Source organism: Panicum virgatum, chromosome 4N (genome assembly GCF_016808335.1).
Source record: "Panicum virgatum strain AP13 chromosome 4N, P.virgatum_v5, whole genome shotgun sequence".
Lineage (NCBI taxonomy): Eukaryota > Viridiplantae > Streptophyta > Magnoliopsida > Poales > Poaceae > Panicum > Panicum virgatum.
Genome location: NC_053148.1, coordinates 194,368 through 212,416, shown reverse-complemented (window position 1 = coordinate 212,416; position 18,049 = coordinate 194,368). Strand labels below are relative to the sequence as shown.

The 18,049-nt window shown below is 44.5% G+C and overlaps 2 protein-coding genes across 4 annotated transcripts; one reads left to right on the top strand and one right to left on the bottom strand.

The window, feature by feature from the left end:
• The first annotated feature begins 2,457 nt into the window (after window positions 1–2,457).
• On the top strand, window positions 2,458–7,822 carry LOC120669018 (protein MEI2-like 2). Of its 3 annotated transcripts, XM_039948849.1 has the most exons (13): window positions 2,458–2,678; window positions 3,181–3,236; window positions 3,315–3,467; window positions 3,782–4,248; window positions 4,398–4,556; window positions 4,685–4,801; window positions 4,895–5,046; window positions 5,490–5,584; window positions 5,672–6,572; window positions 6,664–6,748; window positions 6,842–6,910; window positions 7,050–7,229; window positions 7,324–7,822. In XM_039948849.1, the coding sequence occupies exons 2-13, from the start codon at window positions 3,212–3,214 to the stop codon at window positions 7,450–7,452; spliced, it is 2,532 nt and encodes an 843-aa protein (XP_039804783.1). In that variant the 5' UTR covers window positions 2,458–2,678; window positions 3,181–3,211; the 3' UTR covers window positions 7,453–7,822. The 3 variants fall into 3 exon arrangements, with proteins under 3 accessions (XP_039804783.1, XP_039804781.1, XP_039804782.1); XM_039948847.1 differs by having other exon boundaries at window positions 2,480–2,678; window positions 6,664–6,910; XM_039948848.1 differs by having other exon boundaries at window positions 2,481–2,678; window positions 3,181–3,467.
• Window positions 7,823–9,654: 1,832 nt separating this feature from the next.
• Window positions 9,655–11,299, bottom strand: LOC120669019 (uncharacterized acetyltransferase At3g50280-like). Its single transcript, XM_039948850.1, has one exon. The coding sequence runs from the start codon at window positions 11,195–11,197 to the stop codon at window positions 9,770–9,772; it is 1,428 nt and encodes a 475-aa protein (XP_039804784.1). The 5' UTR covers window positions 11,198–11,299; the 3' UTR covers window positions 9,655–9,769.
• Window positions 11,300–18,049: the final 6,750 nt, after the last annotated feature.

Here is an 18,049-nt window from a genome sequence, read left to right as displayed (position 1 = left end):
AATTGATTTAAGCTTTTGATAGTATACTTAGCACTTGTGCCTCTATCGTTCGTCTCCAACTTGCCATGTTTACCATGGTTCCACCAATTAAGTTCTATATAATAAACATTTGATATATGAAACAGCATTGACTAAATAAAATAATTTGATAAAAATAATACTCTCAGACCCAGGGCAGCGGGATCGCTCAAAGACGTCGAGAATAAGAGATAGCACATGACATGTATCTTATCTTATTGTAACTATCCGTATAGGAGTAGAACTAGTTGAATAATGAAACTACCCGATAGACATTGGGTATGACTTCTCAAGTAGTGTTCGGCTAGGATTTTCATGTAACCATGTCCCTCTAGACTATATAAGGACGTACATGGACCCTCTCATAACATAAACTCATTTACTTAAAAACATAGCCTTATCTAAGAAAATACAAACAACCATACAAATAACCAACAGGACCTAGGGTATTACGCATATCGCAGTCTGAACATGTTTAAAGTTTTGTGTTCCTTGCACTATCGGTTCAAGACTTCAGCGAAACTCTACCTATAAACCTACCACCTTGGTGTATCTCTAGGTGAGCTTGGCGGCTAAATACCGACATATACATAGAGAAATCAAACTATATAATAGCTTATGGAATATAATGTTTAGTCTTTCTGATCGACTCGAATATTACAAGACTTATATTTTAAACTCTTGGAATCTAAATAGCCCTCAAGAGCATCTGCAAGAGCTTTTCTAAAATCTACTCTTTAAATCATCATTTTGAGAGTCATTCGAGTAAAAATCGTTTTCCACATCTTTGTATTTTCCAACAGCTTTTCTATAACTTTTGTGTAGTCTAGAGAGCCATTCTTGCTCTTCATATTTGGCTAGCATGAAATACCGAATAGAGGATATCTATATTTGAATATTCAATTGAAGAGGCTGTTGAGCATAAATTTTCATCAGAATCTCTATTTCTATAAATTAGAGAAGATATAAATAGTCTCTTGGAGATACTCTAAGAGTGTCTCAAAAGACTAGGTAAACTGAGTTGGTTCTGTAAAAATAGAAAAATTAGGTTCAAATTCAGATCCAATAGCCTCTCCAAACTTCTTGGATTGGTATCTGGTTAGCAATCCAACCCCCTCTGCTATCTTTCTCTTGAGAGGCACTCGGCTCGGTATTGATCTCCTTCCATGCGTTCGCCGTCCCCTCTGCGCGTCCTTCGTCCCCTCCGCCATGCCGCCCTCTACCCCCCTGCCACCCCCTCCACCGGCTCCTTCGCTGCGTCGCCACTAGAGAAAGGTTTTAGCTTCGAGCGCCTTCACTCCGTCACGATTGGAGAGAACTCAGAGCTCCGAGGAGATTCGCCACCCCGTGCTGCCCGTGCTCTATCGCTTGCCGGCGACCGTTGTCGTTGGGAGGCCAGCTCCGGCTAGACCTCCAGTGTACAACCTGGTTTCTTCCTAGAGGATCCTAGAAAGCAATTTGACCGCTAATTAGGAGCATTAAACAAAGTCAGTTTATAAAACCAACTCCAGAACTCATACGCCATGAACCCTGAAGAATCTAATGAGTCATTTGACCACATGATTAGAGGATAGTTACTGTAGCATCATTGTAGCCAATCATCAATTAATTACCGTCATTAGATTCGTAAGTTACTTTTATTTATGAAAAAATTTGCAAATAGACTTCATTTAGTAATCCATGCATGCAAGATTTCCTCATAAAAATTCTAAACCAAACAGAGCCAGAGCCGCCGCTGCATGGAAAAGAGTGGGCCTGGATCTACGTGTATCTCATTTGAAATATATATACCAAAGATTTGTCTATTTTCTCTAGTATCTTGAAAGTTCTCTATTTATTATAGGGCTGGTAAAATTTCAAAGCTAGTTATAATTTTTTAAAATATTTTTAGCTAGAAAAATAGCTATTCATCTAAAAGAGGGCAGAGCGCTAATCACCACTGATGCAGGCTAGTAATAACCAAGTAAGCCTCCAGTGGGTAGGGGACCCACATGTCATCGGGGGAAGAGATGAGGACGGATGATGGACCCGCCCCCCAATCATCATGGCTGTCGCTGTCCCTCCCCCCTCACCAAAAATATTTTATATATTTATTTATTATAAATGATGATGACAGGGATAATAAATAAATCAACAGATTTAATAATCTATAGGATTTCTTCTCAACTCAAATACCAAGGCCCTGTTTAGTTGCGTCTAAAATTCCAAAACTTTACAAGATTCTCCGTCACATCAAATTTTTTAACACATGCATAAAGTATTAAATCTACGCGAAATAAAAAACTAATTGCATAGTTTGCTTGTAAATCACGAGACGAATCTAATGAGCTTAATTAATCTATAACAGAATAATAATTACCAAATACAAACAAAAGTACTACGGTATTTTACACCGTAAAATTTTTGCAACTAAACACGGCGCAACTCAATGGATGGATGGATGGATGGCTTGTTGATTGAGGAGTAACTTGCGCCGCCGCCGCCTCCTCTTCTTCTAAAAATATATAAATCTATATAAATAAAAAGGGGAAGGAGGAGCAGGAAGACGAGGGAGGAGAGAAGAGACTGCAAGATTTCGCCCGCCTCTCCAAGTCCAAGTCTCCCAGCCCCCCACAGCATCCGAGGAGGAGGCCCCGTTAGGGTTTCCAACCGCACCGGAGGTGAGTTGCTCTCCCTTCTCCTTGTGTTTTGATTTGATTTCATCTACCATGCCACCGTGATCGTACCGTACGACTGGGGCCGGGGGTGGGTGGGCACGGGCGGCGCGAGCGACTGTTCAGTGACTCATGGGAACAAGAGGACTAGTGGAGGGACCCGCCCGATTCGCCGCGCAGCCCGCCGGAGAAGCGAGGATCATGGGCCTGGAGGCCAAGCGCCGCCGCTCCATGCGTGCCACGGCGCCCGGGGACGAGGTCGCCTTCCTGCTCACGCGGCTCACGGAGGAGCAACATGGGGAACGGGGATTTGACGATCGCTGTGGTTGGATAGTCAAAGCCGCCTTGTTTCGCCAAGCCAGTTGTTCGGATAAGATGCCTCCTCACTCCACCGGACCAACTTCTCCGTCCTATTAGATTGCAAAAAACTGTGGTTTCTACTCACTGCTCAACTTCGTGGTCATAACTCAATTGCTGCTTATTACCTCCCTCTGTTTTTTCTCTGCAGGTACCCTTCCGATCCGCACAATGCTGCTGTGATGGACCATCCTTTCAACACGCCAGGTCGTTGCATTCCGCAAAATATCATATCCTTCCCGCGCCTGTCTTCTGCTAATCGACCACATATTTTTTTTCTATCAGGTCCTGCCGTGCCCCCTGCCTCCAAGCCGAGGCAGATGGCAGCAAGTAACAACCCTTGGAGGATCCCTCAACCACAGCTGCTCAACACACGCGCTGGCTTGGGCGATGCAAGCCTCTTCTCATCCTCGCTGCCGCTTCTTCCTCATGAGAAATGTATGTGTGCCGTTTCCCATCTTCTTAATGCACTTGCACACTACATGCTCATATGCTTTACTTTCTGATGGCTGTTGAAATTTAGTAGCCTTCCTGTCTGAACATATGTGTCGGGATGTCCTAGACATAATAATAACACAAAGGGGTAAGAGGGTCCAAATGATTGTTGCAGAGTACAAATGTCAAATATGCAGGCTCATGCTGCCCCCATTTGTTGTGATGCGTCAGAAACCTAATAAATCTAACCTTTTAATTAATGCCTATATGTTTTTTCCCCATGTCCTGACCATGTCTCCTGCCCTTTTTCCTTTCAGTGAACTTTCCTGATTCTGCACATGGTACCCCGTCAATAGATGACACTTCTGCCAAAATCAAAGTGCTTGATGATGACCCAGAAGAGAAGGACTACCCGTTTGATTTTGATCTTCGCCAGATAGATGACTTGCTGCCTGACGAAGATGAGTTTTTCGCTGGGATAACAGATGAGATCGAACCAGTTGGGAAGACAAATAACACGGAAGAATTGGAAGAGTTTGATGTATTTGGCAGCGGAGGGGGCATGGAGCTGGACTTGGATCCTCTGGAGAGCGTCACAGCTAGTTTCGCGAATTCAAGTATTGCTGATGGGGCTAGAGGCAATGGGGTCAGCCCTTTTGGTGTCCCAAGCGCTGTCGGGACTGTGGCTGGGGAGCATCCATATGGAGAACACCCTTCCAGAACATTGTTTGTAAGGAACATCAATAGCAATGTCGAGGACTCTGAACTGCGCACTTTGTTTGAGGTATTAAAATACCTCAATGGTTCTAGATGCTCCATGATTTATGTTGTATATGCTAACCCCGTGGCCTTTCTCATTCATGCCATGTCTCCCATACTGAATCTTCACAATTATGTTGTATGGGCCTGATGATGTTTATATTGCCATTTCAGCAATATGGGGATATCAGAACCCTCTACACTGCAACAAAGCACAGGGGTTTTGTAATGATATCTTATTTTGATATCCGGTCGGCACGCAACGCAATGCGTGCGTTGCAGAACAAGCCTCTGAGGAGGAGAAAGCTGGACATCCATTTTTCCATCCCAAAGGTACTTCTTGGAATGATTGTTTTTTATTTTGCAAAACCACCATCAAAAGGACCTGTTGGCATGATTGTTTTTGTTTTGCAATACCACTAACAAAAGTACTTGGAATGATTGTTGTGTTGATTTTGCAGGAGAATCCATCTGACAAAGATTTAAACCAGGGAACTCTTGTTATATTTAACTTGGACCCGTCAGTTTCTAATGAAGAGGTTCGCCAGATTTTCGGGGCATATGGGGAAGTAAAAGAGGTTAGGATGACATTCAAAGTGTTATTTCCCTTCATTCTGCTTCCAATCTTCTTTCTGTATTCAAGTCAATGGTGTTCTGGTTTCTGTTTGCAGATAAGAGAGACACCAAACAAAAAGCATCATAAGTTTATAGAGTTCTATGATGTAAGAGCAGCAGAGGCTGCTCTTCGGTCACTTAATAAAAGTGAGATAGCTGGAAAGAGAATCAAGTTGGAACCAAGTCGTCCTGGTGGAACACGTAGAAAGTATGATTTTGAGTTACTTTTCCATTTGTTTATATGTCTCTTCAGTTATTGCCCATATTTCTGAATAATATTGTTTTTTTTAGAATTGTCTATTGTCTTAATTTTCTGTGTTTCTTGAAACCACATACTCGTGATGATACTTTGGAGGTTTACAATTACTTCCGATAATTTTATGACTCAGGTCTCATGTTCAATTTATTTGAGTAATTCACTTTCAATTTGACAGTTTCTGCAATTCTTTCCACTGAGTCATTTTTATACCGAATGGTACATTCTGTAAACTGCAGATATACATGTCTCTCTCAAAGAGACCTTCGTTGAGTTTTAGGCAGCCTATGTTTGTACTTATTTTTCATACATGTGGTACTCATTACTTAATTCACGGAATGTTTCTGGTGTACTCTACTGATCCAATGAGATTTTCTTGTTATCTTCTGATTTAGCTTGATGCAGCAGCTTGGTCATGATTTGGACCAAGAGGAGCCCAGAAGCTATAGACATCCTCATGTTGGTTCACCAATTGCTAACTCTCCTCCAGGTACCTCTGTTGGAGCTTGCCATTTCATGTATTTTGCAATCACTCGCTTGTTTATAAAAGTTAATTTTCTTTATCCTTGTGTGGCAGGGGTATGGGCTCACTATAGTAGTCCAACAGACAACAATATGTTGCAGGCTTTCAACAGGTCTCCAACTGGAAATGGAATGAGTCCCATCGGAATGCCTTCGCTAATGTCAAATGCTGTAAAGATTGCACCTATTGGGAAGGATAGCAATCGGTCTAAATATGATCAAGTATTCTCAAATGGTAACCAGTCCCTGGGAACTGCATTCCAGCACTCCCACTCATACCAGGATCGCAACAGTGAACATTTGAATTCTAGTCCTGGGACTTTATCTGGCCCCCAATTTCTCTGGGGTAGTCCGAAGCCCTATTCAGAAACCTCTCAATCCCCTGTTTGGCGTCCACCAGCAATTGGGTCTGCATTGCCATCCAGTAGCCGCTCTCAGGGGCAAGGCTTCTTGCACAGCAGCCGTCAGGCTTCGTTATTTGGGTCTTCAGATCAGCACCACCACCATCATGTTGGTTCTGCCCCTTCAGGTGCTCGATTTGAGAGCCATTTTGGCTTCTTACCTGAATCGCCAGAGACATCTTTTATGAAACAAGTCAGGTTCGGGAACATGGGAAATATTGGTACTGGCAGAAACGGGGCTGGCCTGATGCTGAACTTGGCTGGCCGTCCTTCTTTGAGTCCTGTTTCTTCTCTGAGTGGAAGTCTGACAGATAATAGTTCTAGTAACTTCAGACCGATGCTGTCACCGAGATTGGGACATGCATTCTACAGTAACCCCACATACCAAGGTCCTGGCTCTTTCGGACTTGACAGCTCGATTGACCGGCGTAACCGCCGAGTTGACAGCAGTGCGCTCCAAGTCGATAGCAAGAGGCAGTACCAGCTTGATTTGGAGAAGATTAGCAAAGGCGATGATACTAGGACGACATTGATGATTAAAAACATTCCAAACAAGTATGCAGTTTCGAATCACATTTTCATTTGGAATATGTGCTAGTTGGTTGTGTTATTCAGGGTTTTTTTTTTTAACTCCTGAATCCAACAGATATACATCTAAGATGCTTTTGGCTGCGATTGATGAACTTCACAAAGGGACTTATGACTTCTTCTACCTGCCGATTGATTTTAAGGTACTGGACTTCATGTTCATTTGCGCTGCTGTTTTTCACGGGTATATTTTGATAGCCAGCAACTATTTTTTAAATTATGTGTTGCCTATGCAGAACAAATGCAATGTTGGATATGCATTCATTAACATGATATCACCAACACACATTATATCATTCTACCAGGTGTGCCTTGTTTCTCGGCCCTTCTCCTCTGTTTATGAATGTTAATACCAGAGTTAAGATATTGTTCCATTTTGTAGCTTAGTGAATCCAGATTACCAGTAGAGTGGATCTTGAAAGATATCTTGCCTTTAATCTGCAGGCATTTAATGGGAAGAAATGGGAGAAGTTCAACAGTGAGAAAGTAGCCTCCTTGGCTTATGCTAGAATCCAAGGACGGACCGCGCTGATATCACATTTTCAGAATTCAAGCTTGATGAATGAGGATAAGAGGTGCCGGCCGATTCTTTTCCATCCCAATGGTCTGGAATCTGGAAATCAGGTAAACAGCCAGCTCCTGGCATGCTGTTGTTGAAGATAATTTGCATGATGCTGAGAGTAGATCTAGTGTTATTAATACCACGAATGAAACCCAGGAAGCGTTTCCTATCAATGGCATATGCATCCACATGCCTGTGGAAGATGGGACAGGTGATTCACTTGACGATGAAGACGACGTGAAGGCAGGAGGAGAGAGCTCCATGCATATGGCCGGGAGCTTGTGATGATGACGACCATAAATATAAATCTAACTGTCTAGAGTGAAGGTATCGACCCCCAAATTGTATAAAGAAAGAGGTGGATTTTGTGCCGTGGTGTGGCATGGGATATCTAGTGGTTTTTGTGGCAACTGATGTCGAAAGCCTGGAAGCGAGCTTGCAGTTGGAGCTGGGAGCTTGCTAGTGCTTATTAGGCCGGCCCGCCCGCACCCCTGTGTACAGATAGATGTGATTGGATCCATGCTTGCTCGCTTGCTTTTGGTTGTCATGCTGTAAGGAGACATTTGGACAAACTGTACAGTGAAAACTTTGTGTTGATCGATTCTGCAAGAATTCTTTCTGATCCAGCAACTACTGCTATGTATGCAGTAGTATTTATGTTGGCACCTCGTATGCGACCGACCATGCTTTGTTGGTGCATTTGATGATCAGAGAGGAATTTGAGTGCATTTCGGAATCCGGAGAGTGCTACTTTCCTTCTTTGCTGGGATGGTTCACGATACATCATCGTACAACATTGCTAAATTCTAAATAGAGAGACCTCTCCATTTAGTCTTGGAGAGAGTTCTTGAACTTCTTAAAATGGAAATTCTGATCCCACCATATTTTTCAAAAAGAAAAGTTATCATATTCTTAAAAATATTTTTACAGACAAGTGTTTATGTACTCCGTGAAAATTTTAAAAAATCAACTTGCATTAATATTAGAAAAAGTAACATTTTGTCGATCTGTGTCTTTATCTACTTAGTGAAAGTTAAGAAAAAAAACAATTTAGTATATAACTTGCCATAATATATGGTATGAAGTAACTTGTGACTAATTTGTATGGTAGCAGAAGTAGGATTTGTGTTTGAAAAGGTAACTCCACCACTTTGATGAGAACATACTAAAGTAAAGTTAGATCTTGTGTTTGATAGTGAACCTAATGGCAAATTTTGATTCGATGGTATATTGTAGAATTATGGGTCCTCTTCCTCTAGCCAGCCAGGTCTCACTACATTTGACCGATGTTTCCTTCTGTTTATTTATTTATATTCCTTTAATTAAGGAAACGAAACACTATTATATATGGCAACAAATAAAAATGGGTTTTTTTATCCACACCATTACAATTTTCGAAGTTTGGAGAAACACCATTACTATTCGTCTATTTCGAAACATACTATTACAATTTTTCGCTCCTCACAAAAATGCCACAGAATACGTATGGAGACAACATACGCATAGTTGCAAGTGTATACGAATACCTATATTGCATTGAAGGCCCTCTCTCCTACCACTGACTCGCGGGCCCCACATGTCATCTTCTTCCTCCTCCTCTCGCAATCTTCCCATTGCTGAGCCGCATCCGCCATCGTCGATGGGGAGCAACAGCAGTAGCACGTGGCCAGGCGGGCGAGCAGCAGCACGTCGAGCTCCGCGCCAGCCACGTCCGCCGCCGGCCCCTTGCTCCGTGTTGCGCGCTCCGCCCGCGCGCTCCGCGTCGCGAGCTCCGCCCGCTGCCACATCCGCCGCCGGCCCCTTACTCCGCGTCGTGAGCTCCGCCCGCTCGCTCAGCCTGGAGGAGCAGGGGAAGCTGACGGCCGACGAGGTGGACATCGCGAACTTGGACCCGCGCGAGGGCCGGGAGCTCATAGAGCGCATGTTCAAGGCTGTCGAGGTCTCGAGGACGACAACGAGCGCCTGCTCCACCGCTTCCGGGACCGCCTCGACCTTCGAGTTGCCCCAAATTGCAGCCGTGCCCTGCTGCTGCAGTGTTTTGGAATTGGAATTCGATCGCTCGGTCGAGATAGAAGCTAATTGAATCGGTGTGCTTGCAGGGTGGGCATCGAGCTCCCCCAGATCGAGGTGCGCTGCAGCACCTGTCCGCCCGCTCGCTCAGCCTCCCTCTCCCTCCCTGGCTTGGCCTCACGCAGATCCGGTGGTTGGCGGCAGCGCGCTCCCGGCGGCGGGCGGGGGACCCGGCGCAGGCTCATCGCGTCGACCACTCGCCGCCGCCGCCGAGCCACCCGAGCTCCGTGCCTTCGCATTGACAGCCATGGATGGTGCTCACCAAGAAGAGAGAAGAGGAGGAAGAAGATGACACGTAGGACCCGCGAGTCAGTGATAGGAGAGGGCTTTCAATGCAATATACGTATTTGTGTACACCTGCAGCTGGGTCCAGATTGTCTTCATACGTATTCAGTGGTATTTTTGTGAGAAACGAAAAATTATAATGGTATATTTCGAAATAGACAAATAGTAATGCGTTTTTCCAAACTTCGAAAATTGTAATGGTGTGGATAAAAAAAACCCAATAAAAATCCAAGCCAGCAGACGTCGGTCAATCAATTCTTCCCCTTGCATTGGCCGCCGCCGCCGCCGCCGCCGGAGGAGGACACGGCTTGTCCGGCGTCACGGCCGCCCAGAACTCTTTGTCCTGCTCCAGCCGCGCCATGTTCTCCGGCGTCAGCACGAGCTCCGCGTCGATGCTGCCGCCGCCCTCCCTCCCCGGGTACAGCGACGCCTTGCCGTCGGACTTGTTGGCCCTGCCACTGCGCGCCGCCAGCGCCATCCCCCACCCGAAGTCGCAGCCGTACATGTCGAACCGCGGCGAGCTCCCCATCATCACGCCGCTGGGGTCGAAGTAGCGCAGCGTGTAGAGGACGGGCTTGGCCGTCCACGCCGCCACGCGCGCCCGGATGTCCGCGTCCGTGTGCGCCGCCACCGCGCGCCCCACGGCCGCCGCCGCCCACCCGTGGCCGCGCTCCAGCAGCTCCCCCGCGCGCACCGCCTCCGTCGAGATGGCGTAGATGGTGTTGCCGAAGTACTCGGGCGGCAGCTGCGGTCGGAGCCGCGCGCGGTTGTTGATGGCGGCGCGGCACACGGTGGGCTGCTCCGGCGCCAGGCGCCGCGCCCGGGTCACGCAGCGCCACACCAGCGAGCTCAGCGCCTGGAACCTGGTGACGGCGGCCGCGCCGGCCGCGTCCCCGGCCGCCAGGAGCTCCTGCCGCGCCCGCTCCTTGAGCGCCGCCAGGGACTCGGCGGAGAAGTGGAGCATGCGCTCGCGCAGCGGCGGCGGGGACAGCCTCTCGATGAGCCCCGTGAGGTCGGGGTACGGGAGCACGACGGCTCGGGAGGACGGCAGGCCGTCGGGCGACCAGCGCTCCAGCAGCGGGGGCGGAAGCTGGCTCTGCTTCTCGCCGGTCAGGCGGGCGCGCGAGATCCCCGCCCAGACGTTGAGGAAGTCCCAGAAGGCGGTGCCGTCGGAGAGCGCGTGGTTGTAGGCGAAGGCGACGAAGACGCCGTCGGCGAGGTCGGTGACCTGGACGACGAAGAGGGGCAGGTGGTGGCCGTCGTGGTTGACGGCGCCGTCGAGGGGGAACAAGGACTGGACGAGGCGCAGGACGTCGGCGTCGGGAGGGATGACGTCGGCGACGGCGACGCCGTCGGCTACTGCGTGGATGATGTCCACGCCCTGGCCGTGGCAATCGATGTAGACGGAGCAGGCGCCGCCGCTGGGGTGCTGCTCCGTGGCGAAGCGGCCGGCGACGGGGTAGTAGGCGACGAGCGCGTCGGCGAGCGCGGCCTGGAGGTGGTCGACGAGGCGGGCGGTGGAGAAGGGCGGCGGCGCGTAGAGGAGGCCCTTCTGGATGTAGTCGGCGGAGAGCATGGAGATGTCCCAGGTGGTGAGGGGGATGCGCTCGCGCGGGCCGGCCGGTGGCTTGACGGTGCGACGGGACACCACGCGCACCAAGGTTGCCGACGCCATTGCTTGCTTGCTTTCTTGTTGCCTTGGTTGCCGCCTGATTTATAGCAGGAGGAGGAGACGACGACGAGTCGACGACGAGGGTGGTGGTGGCGGTTGGTGGTGGCGGCCTTGTCTATCTAGGAGAGTAGTCAGTCAGTCAGTTACTCAGTCGCCGGCGACTAGTCAGATCTGAGATAATTTTTTTGTACCAGCAGTAAATAATTCACCGCCTAATCCTCCATCATCCTTACCTCAAAAAAAAAATTCCTCCATCATCCTTGAGACAGGAAATCAATATATTTGAAATTGGGACCAAATTAATATAATACTCCAGCTAGCTAAGAATTCGGTAAGCAGCAGTCAAAAGGTGGTGGTAATAATCTTTACTACCTTCCCAAACTACAATTCGATTACAATTCATTTTGACTTTTTTAGATACCTATATTTTACTATACATCTAGATATACAATATGTTTAGATATATCAAAAACTATATATTATTTTAAAACGAATTGTAATTTGGGATAGGGAAGTAGAAAGCAAAGTTACAATCTCAACTTGATCAATTCAAAACATAGAATTCAATGGTAGAAAAAAATTAAAAATGAGAGGAAAAAAGTATGGATTGACTAAGTTTAGCACAAACTTTAGAACCAGGCGAGCGCTCAACCCAATTTCATTGAGAGTTTTCAATTTTTTAATTAAATAAAGGGCATCATACATATCAGATTTTTTTATCTAGTTAAATGAAAAGAGAGGAGATATTGCTTGAGAAAATTATATTTGAGATTATCAATTTACATGATATTTTTTACTTATTGGTTTTCAAAACTAGAAAGGTTTGTTTGGTGACTATTGAATCTTCATTTTTGACTCTTTATTTGATTCTCATTTTGCCCCTCCACAAAGATTTCACTCCGTATTGCCCATCTCATTTCAACATAGTCTCCTTTCTCACACTCCAAATTCTAACAACTACATTCAGGCCGCGTTTAGTTGGCAAGAAAGTTTGCGCAGTATCCATCACATTGAATTTTCGGACACATGTATGAAGCATTAAATGCAGTTGAAAAAAATAACTAATTACACAGTTCAACTAATTAGAATGAGATGAATCTTTTAAATCTAATTAATTCATGATTGAATATTAATTATTAAATAACAACGAAAAACATGCTATAATATTCAAATCCAAACTTTTTCACCAACTAAACACCCCCATAATACTCTCCATCTGCGTGTGGGCTCCATACTTGGCTAGCCAATTAGACTAGCTGGACTGGGTAACCAAGTTTGGCTAGCGACTGGGTCAATTTTGGAGAGCCCGCTGAGTTGGATAGCTAGTCTGTTAGAGAGTTATTATGGTGTTTGAGTAGCTAAAATTTAGCTAGCTGAGCCATTCAACCTTACATGTTCAAATTTTGACTCGTCAATTCGATTGCCCCCCTCCCCGCCTCTTTATGTCCATCCACACACGCGACATCATGCCTAAAGTACGGTATAGAATATGTCAGTTTAGACACATCACGTAACAAAAAAATAAACCTGAGGCAAAAAGGAAGGAGTAGAAACCTTCAGAAGCCATTTCCTACCGGACTCATCACATCAAATTTTCGGACACATGCATGAATCATTAAATACAGTTGAAAAAATAACAAATTACATAGTCTAACTGATTAGCATGAAATAAATCTTTTAAATTAAATTAGTCTATAATTAAATATTATTTATTAAATAACAATAAAATATGCTACGGTAACAAACAATTTTTTCAACAACTAAACGCACCCTAACTTATAACGAACAAAATACCACCCAAAACACTTGCACTCCATATACATGGATCCCTTCCTAGAATGCTCCGACTTCAAGAAATTCTAGGCAGCTTCACGCGCCTACAATAGGACAAACGTTTTGCACACAACATATTTACGCAGAAGAAGGTATAAAACTTTTTGTAGTGTACCCAAAAGCTCATAATCCATGATAAGGAGTTAGTCATATCATCACTCATTCTATACATATACCTTTTGGGCATGTGGTATATTTTTTTTTGGTATGTATCTTTTTTTTATTTTCGACATGCCTTTTGAGTACGTGGCATATCTTCTTTGGATATGCATTTTTTCTATTTTGGACATACCTTTCGATAACTTTCTATTATCAAAAGTTATGAGTATACATATTTACGCTCAGATTCTGATGAGGACATCACTCCTTTGGATACAAACAACATTCAAGGTCCAATCACTAGAGCTCGAGCACGACAATTGAATCTAGAGGTGAGCTCGTTCCTAAACACCTCTTTGTATGCTTATAAGGATAGATTGCTACCTAATGATTATATCGTGATTAGGAACCATGGAGAAGGTGAAGGAATGATTGGAGATGGGCTTGGAGGCGTGCAGGACCAGCTAGGGTGACCAAGTCAAGAGGGAGGCCCAAAACAAGTTGGCCTCGGGCCTGTTTCGAGGTCCAGGAGCAGTCTGCACTAAAATGGCCGCCCAGGTCACATATGGACTCAGATTGGGGAGATCTTTATATGGATGGAAAGCTAAGAAGATAACCTTTCAAATGGCACTGGTGCCAGGTCCAAACTCCTCCGGAGTCGACGGGAAAATGGTCTACAATTTGGCGTCCAGAATCTGTCTCAGTGCTATGCCACTGCCTTTTGGTCTTCTGGACCGTGTATTTTGCTTAGGCCCATTAGGGTTGCGCTCAGGGGGTCTTGGCCGCCCCTGAGACTACTTATCCAGCCGCCACCCCCTCCTCTAGGGTTTGGGTTTTGCTTAGTTCATTTCTGTCAAGAACAGGACGTCGTTCTTCGGTTGTGGAACCCCAATCGTGAGTTGAATCATTTGTTTTCTGTGAATTGGTTGCTTCTCCGTGCACTTGCTTGTGTTCTTCGATTCGCAGGCAAGAGTAAGCCTTCTTGGCAAGGTCAATCGAGCAGTAGCTAGGTTGATAACCAGAGGATTCGTGGTGCTAAGGTTGCGGGATCCATTTCTTTGGATTTGAAGCCGGATCGGTGTGTCTCGAATCCGCCAAATTGATAGTTATCTTGAACCTTTCGGAAGATCGGGAACCCAAGTCATATTATGTGGTAATCAGAGCAAAGGTATACCGTTAGGTTCATATTTATCCCCTTTATTGAGTGTTTGTCTTCGTCCTATAATCCACAGCCATATTTCGTTTTCCCCTTCCTAGAACCTTACCGCGCTCCATAGCCTTTGCATATTTCAGTTTTAGAGTTCGTAGTGTTGAGTTTGTGTCTAGGTGAAGGTCTTGTTGCTGGTTTAGATCGTGTTTTTGTCTCACTTGTGTTGATCCCCCACCCGCTGCCATATCAAATCTCCATTGTTTGTATCCTGTGTCAAAAAAAAAACAAAAACAAATCCTGATTTGGGCTGTTCGTCTTGAAACAGTCATAACTTTTGCATCCAAACTCAGAACTGGGCAAATTTTATATCTACGGAGAACACCAGAAAATTTTAGATCTATTTCATCCTAGCAAGCCTAGGTTTGTAGAAATTAGTTTTATGAAATTCGACCAGGAAAATCGAGTTTCAGGGCCCACAAGTTTGGGTATGCTTTTCAATGCACAATCCTAATTTTTGCATAGGCCACATCTTTTATCCTTTTGAGCCAAATCTTGTGGTTTTGTTCTCGTGTGTTCCTTGCTGATAAAAAGAAGTATCAAAAAAAGGAAAAAGCAAAAAAAAAAAAAGAAGGAAGAAAGAAGAAAAGAAAAGAGGAGCACATAAGAAACTTTCAGCTACTCTGTTTTGTGGTGTCTTTTGCCTTATTCAAGTTTGTTGCTCCCTATCATACTTGTTTCCTTCCACACCTGTGTCACTCACTTGTTTATCACAATTGGTGTTAGGAACACGTATAGGCCAGCAACGAGAACAAGTACATTGGGTTATTATTCAACATTGCTGTCTATTACTGATTTATGTACCACATATAATTATCTCCTTGTTTGCCTTCCCAAGATACACATGTTCTGCACTGGATGAAGGGGAATTCAATGAGGACAGAGGCAGTAGCAACCGACGAAGAAGGTGATGACGATGTCAAAGGATGATTGGAAGGCTGTGTATGCAAAAGATGATGATTTGAAGTTGACCAAAGCTGGAAGCAACAAGATTAGAAGAACCACAACAACACCTATCTTCTCAAGTGGGATGCTCGATATACTTCTAATTGAGTGATGCTATCAAGGAAGGAGACCGTTCAGATCATCAACACGAAGCACAAGAGCATCTTCCAATCCCGACACCTTGGGTAGAGCAGGAACAATGGAGAAGACACATCATTGAAGCCGTGATATGCTGGTAATCAATGATGATGACCTTGAAGCCTAGGGACGCACGACACTATGCTCCAAAGACCACATGATCGAGATCATTGATATCTGCGGATGAATTCACAAGAAGATATTGTTCTCATCAATGTCCAGCTCGACCTCAGAAGCAAATAGCAGCATATTTTTGGATATTCAAAAGTTCCACGAAGTTCCCATTCCAACGAATCAAGAACCAAGTCAATCAGAGATTCCTACAAGCGGGTATGGCCAAAACATTGAAGGTTGTGCACTCTGAAAATTTCTGGACAGCACGCAGCGCCAAAAGTGAAACGGGCATAACTCCCTCGTTTGGACGCGGTTTAAGATGAATGACCAATCGTTGGAAAGGTAATTTCATAAACATTTCAATATATCTATATTTTGGTATATGTTCTGTTGAGTATACATGAGAGATTCCACAAAGAAGAGGCAGGAGCAACGCGATGAGAACAAGATAGAGAAGATGACAATGACAACAATGAAGGGGAGCCTGGGCGATGCTTTCATCAAGCGTAAATGATAAAATTCAAAGGCTTGGAGCAGAGTAAGAACCCCAATGACATTGGCAAATGAAGGCACAAGCGGCCGACCTTCGACAAACGAAGATGTTGCAAACAAACCACGACGGATTACAAGAGCGCAACATTCAATATATAGAGACGTGAGAAGCAAACCACGATGGACCACGAAGAATGCATCAAGATGACATCTCGCACAAAGCACCACGACTCCAATGAGTATGAAAAAGCTCCGAGGCTAAGGTATAAATTGAATTCTCAAGCTTCTATTGGTTTTGTTGATAATCTTTAAAAATCTCATGCTCGAACTGATAGTCGGAATGAAAGTTTAAATTCTATGCCTTGTTCTTTTCATGATGATAGGCTAGAGTTTCTTGAGAATGTTGATTTCATTCTTAAAGAACCTCTGCCTAATAATGAGCTCCGCGCTATGCAAGAAACACATGCTGCATTTAATTACACCATGCCTTGTTGATGAAATTTAATTGAGGATGTGATTATGTTGCATATGTTTACAAATAATTGCAAATCTAGATCTTGCTTTGCGCTTGGTCAAGCTCATGACCCTAAAAGAGCACATGTCGGGAGAAGCCCCGAATTTCACTAACCATGCAGGACATGAAACTCAAATGATGAGGAGGAAAACCGTGCCCAAAATTTTGAACACCATCATCAACATCTTCAAGTTTCAAGAACGGACGTCGCTAAACCTCATCAATTTTGTGCACAAGTCCAGAGATTTACAATGCAAGAAAGTTGAATATTCAGGATCTCCATCAAGTTCTCAGTTCAACGCATCCATGATCGATACAATTGATGACCCACGGGAGGAGCTATGTCTCAAACATCGGAGATGCACGTGCTGAAATCAGCACGGGGCAGATTGCAGTGACGGGAAAAAGGGGCATAACTCCCTCAATTGGAATGCGTTTTGGGCAAATGAAGACTTGTTGGAAAGAAGATTTCGTGCACCTTGCATTGGATCAATTGGTTGGCGTAACTCCCATTCTGGACAGAGAGGAAAATCCGTGAAAAGAAAGGTAGCGACGAAGGACAACAAAGAAGGAGGTGACGATGATGTGAGAGACGATTGGACAAGTTTTCCATTAAGCGTGATTGATCATGTCCAACATGGGAAGTGGAATAAGAGCTGCATGGAACACCTTCACCTCTTGCATGAAGGACCATGGCTTCGCATCAATTTGAAGGTAAGAAAGTCGAGCTCTATGACTTTAAATGAAGCGTTTTGCGGGAGGCAACCCGATCTTTTATTTTATATATATTAATATGACCGTCTACATTGTACTCTTTAATCGGAATATCAAGTAACATCGTACCTTTGCTCTAACAAAAACCACAACTTCATGTTGTTCATTCTAAATGTTATTGAGGGAGCACTTTGTTATTTGATCTTGGGAAACTTGTAGACCTTTTTGTGTGCCTATTAGTGTTTAGAGTCTTTTTATTTGTGTCCTTTTAGAGGGAAATATGAAGTGTTGCACCACCCTTTGATTCTAAACTTGTGGCTAGTTAACTTAGGCTAACTTTTTATTTTGTTTTAGACCACCTCATCATGTCATATCATTTTGTTCACCCACCTCGTGTTGCATTACATACCATGTTGTTCGTCTCACCCTTGCTTTGCATTTAAAAAAAAACTTTTTCTAAAAATATTGACTAGCCTCGCTTTTGAGGTCCTAAAACCCTTAGGAAAACCACTCATAGAGCAATCCTAAAACCATAGGTTATGTTTTTCATTCAAAAAAAATCTAACTTTTGTTTCTCTCTAGTTTTTTAAAAAACCACCTTAGATAGAATTTCTATACCCAACACTCTCTCTTCAAAATTTTTGTTTTAAACCAAAAAAATATAGGAAACCCATAAACCTACTTCTAAAACCTTGTTAGCTCGGTTGCTTGGTCCTTTTCGATAAATAACCTTTTCATTGACAAAAGCCTCACTTCTTATGAAGTGTCGCGAAGGCTTTTTGTCACTCTTAGCAATTGT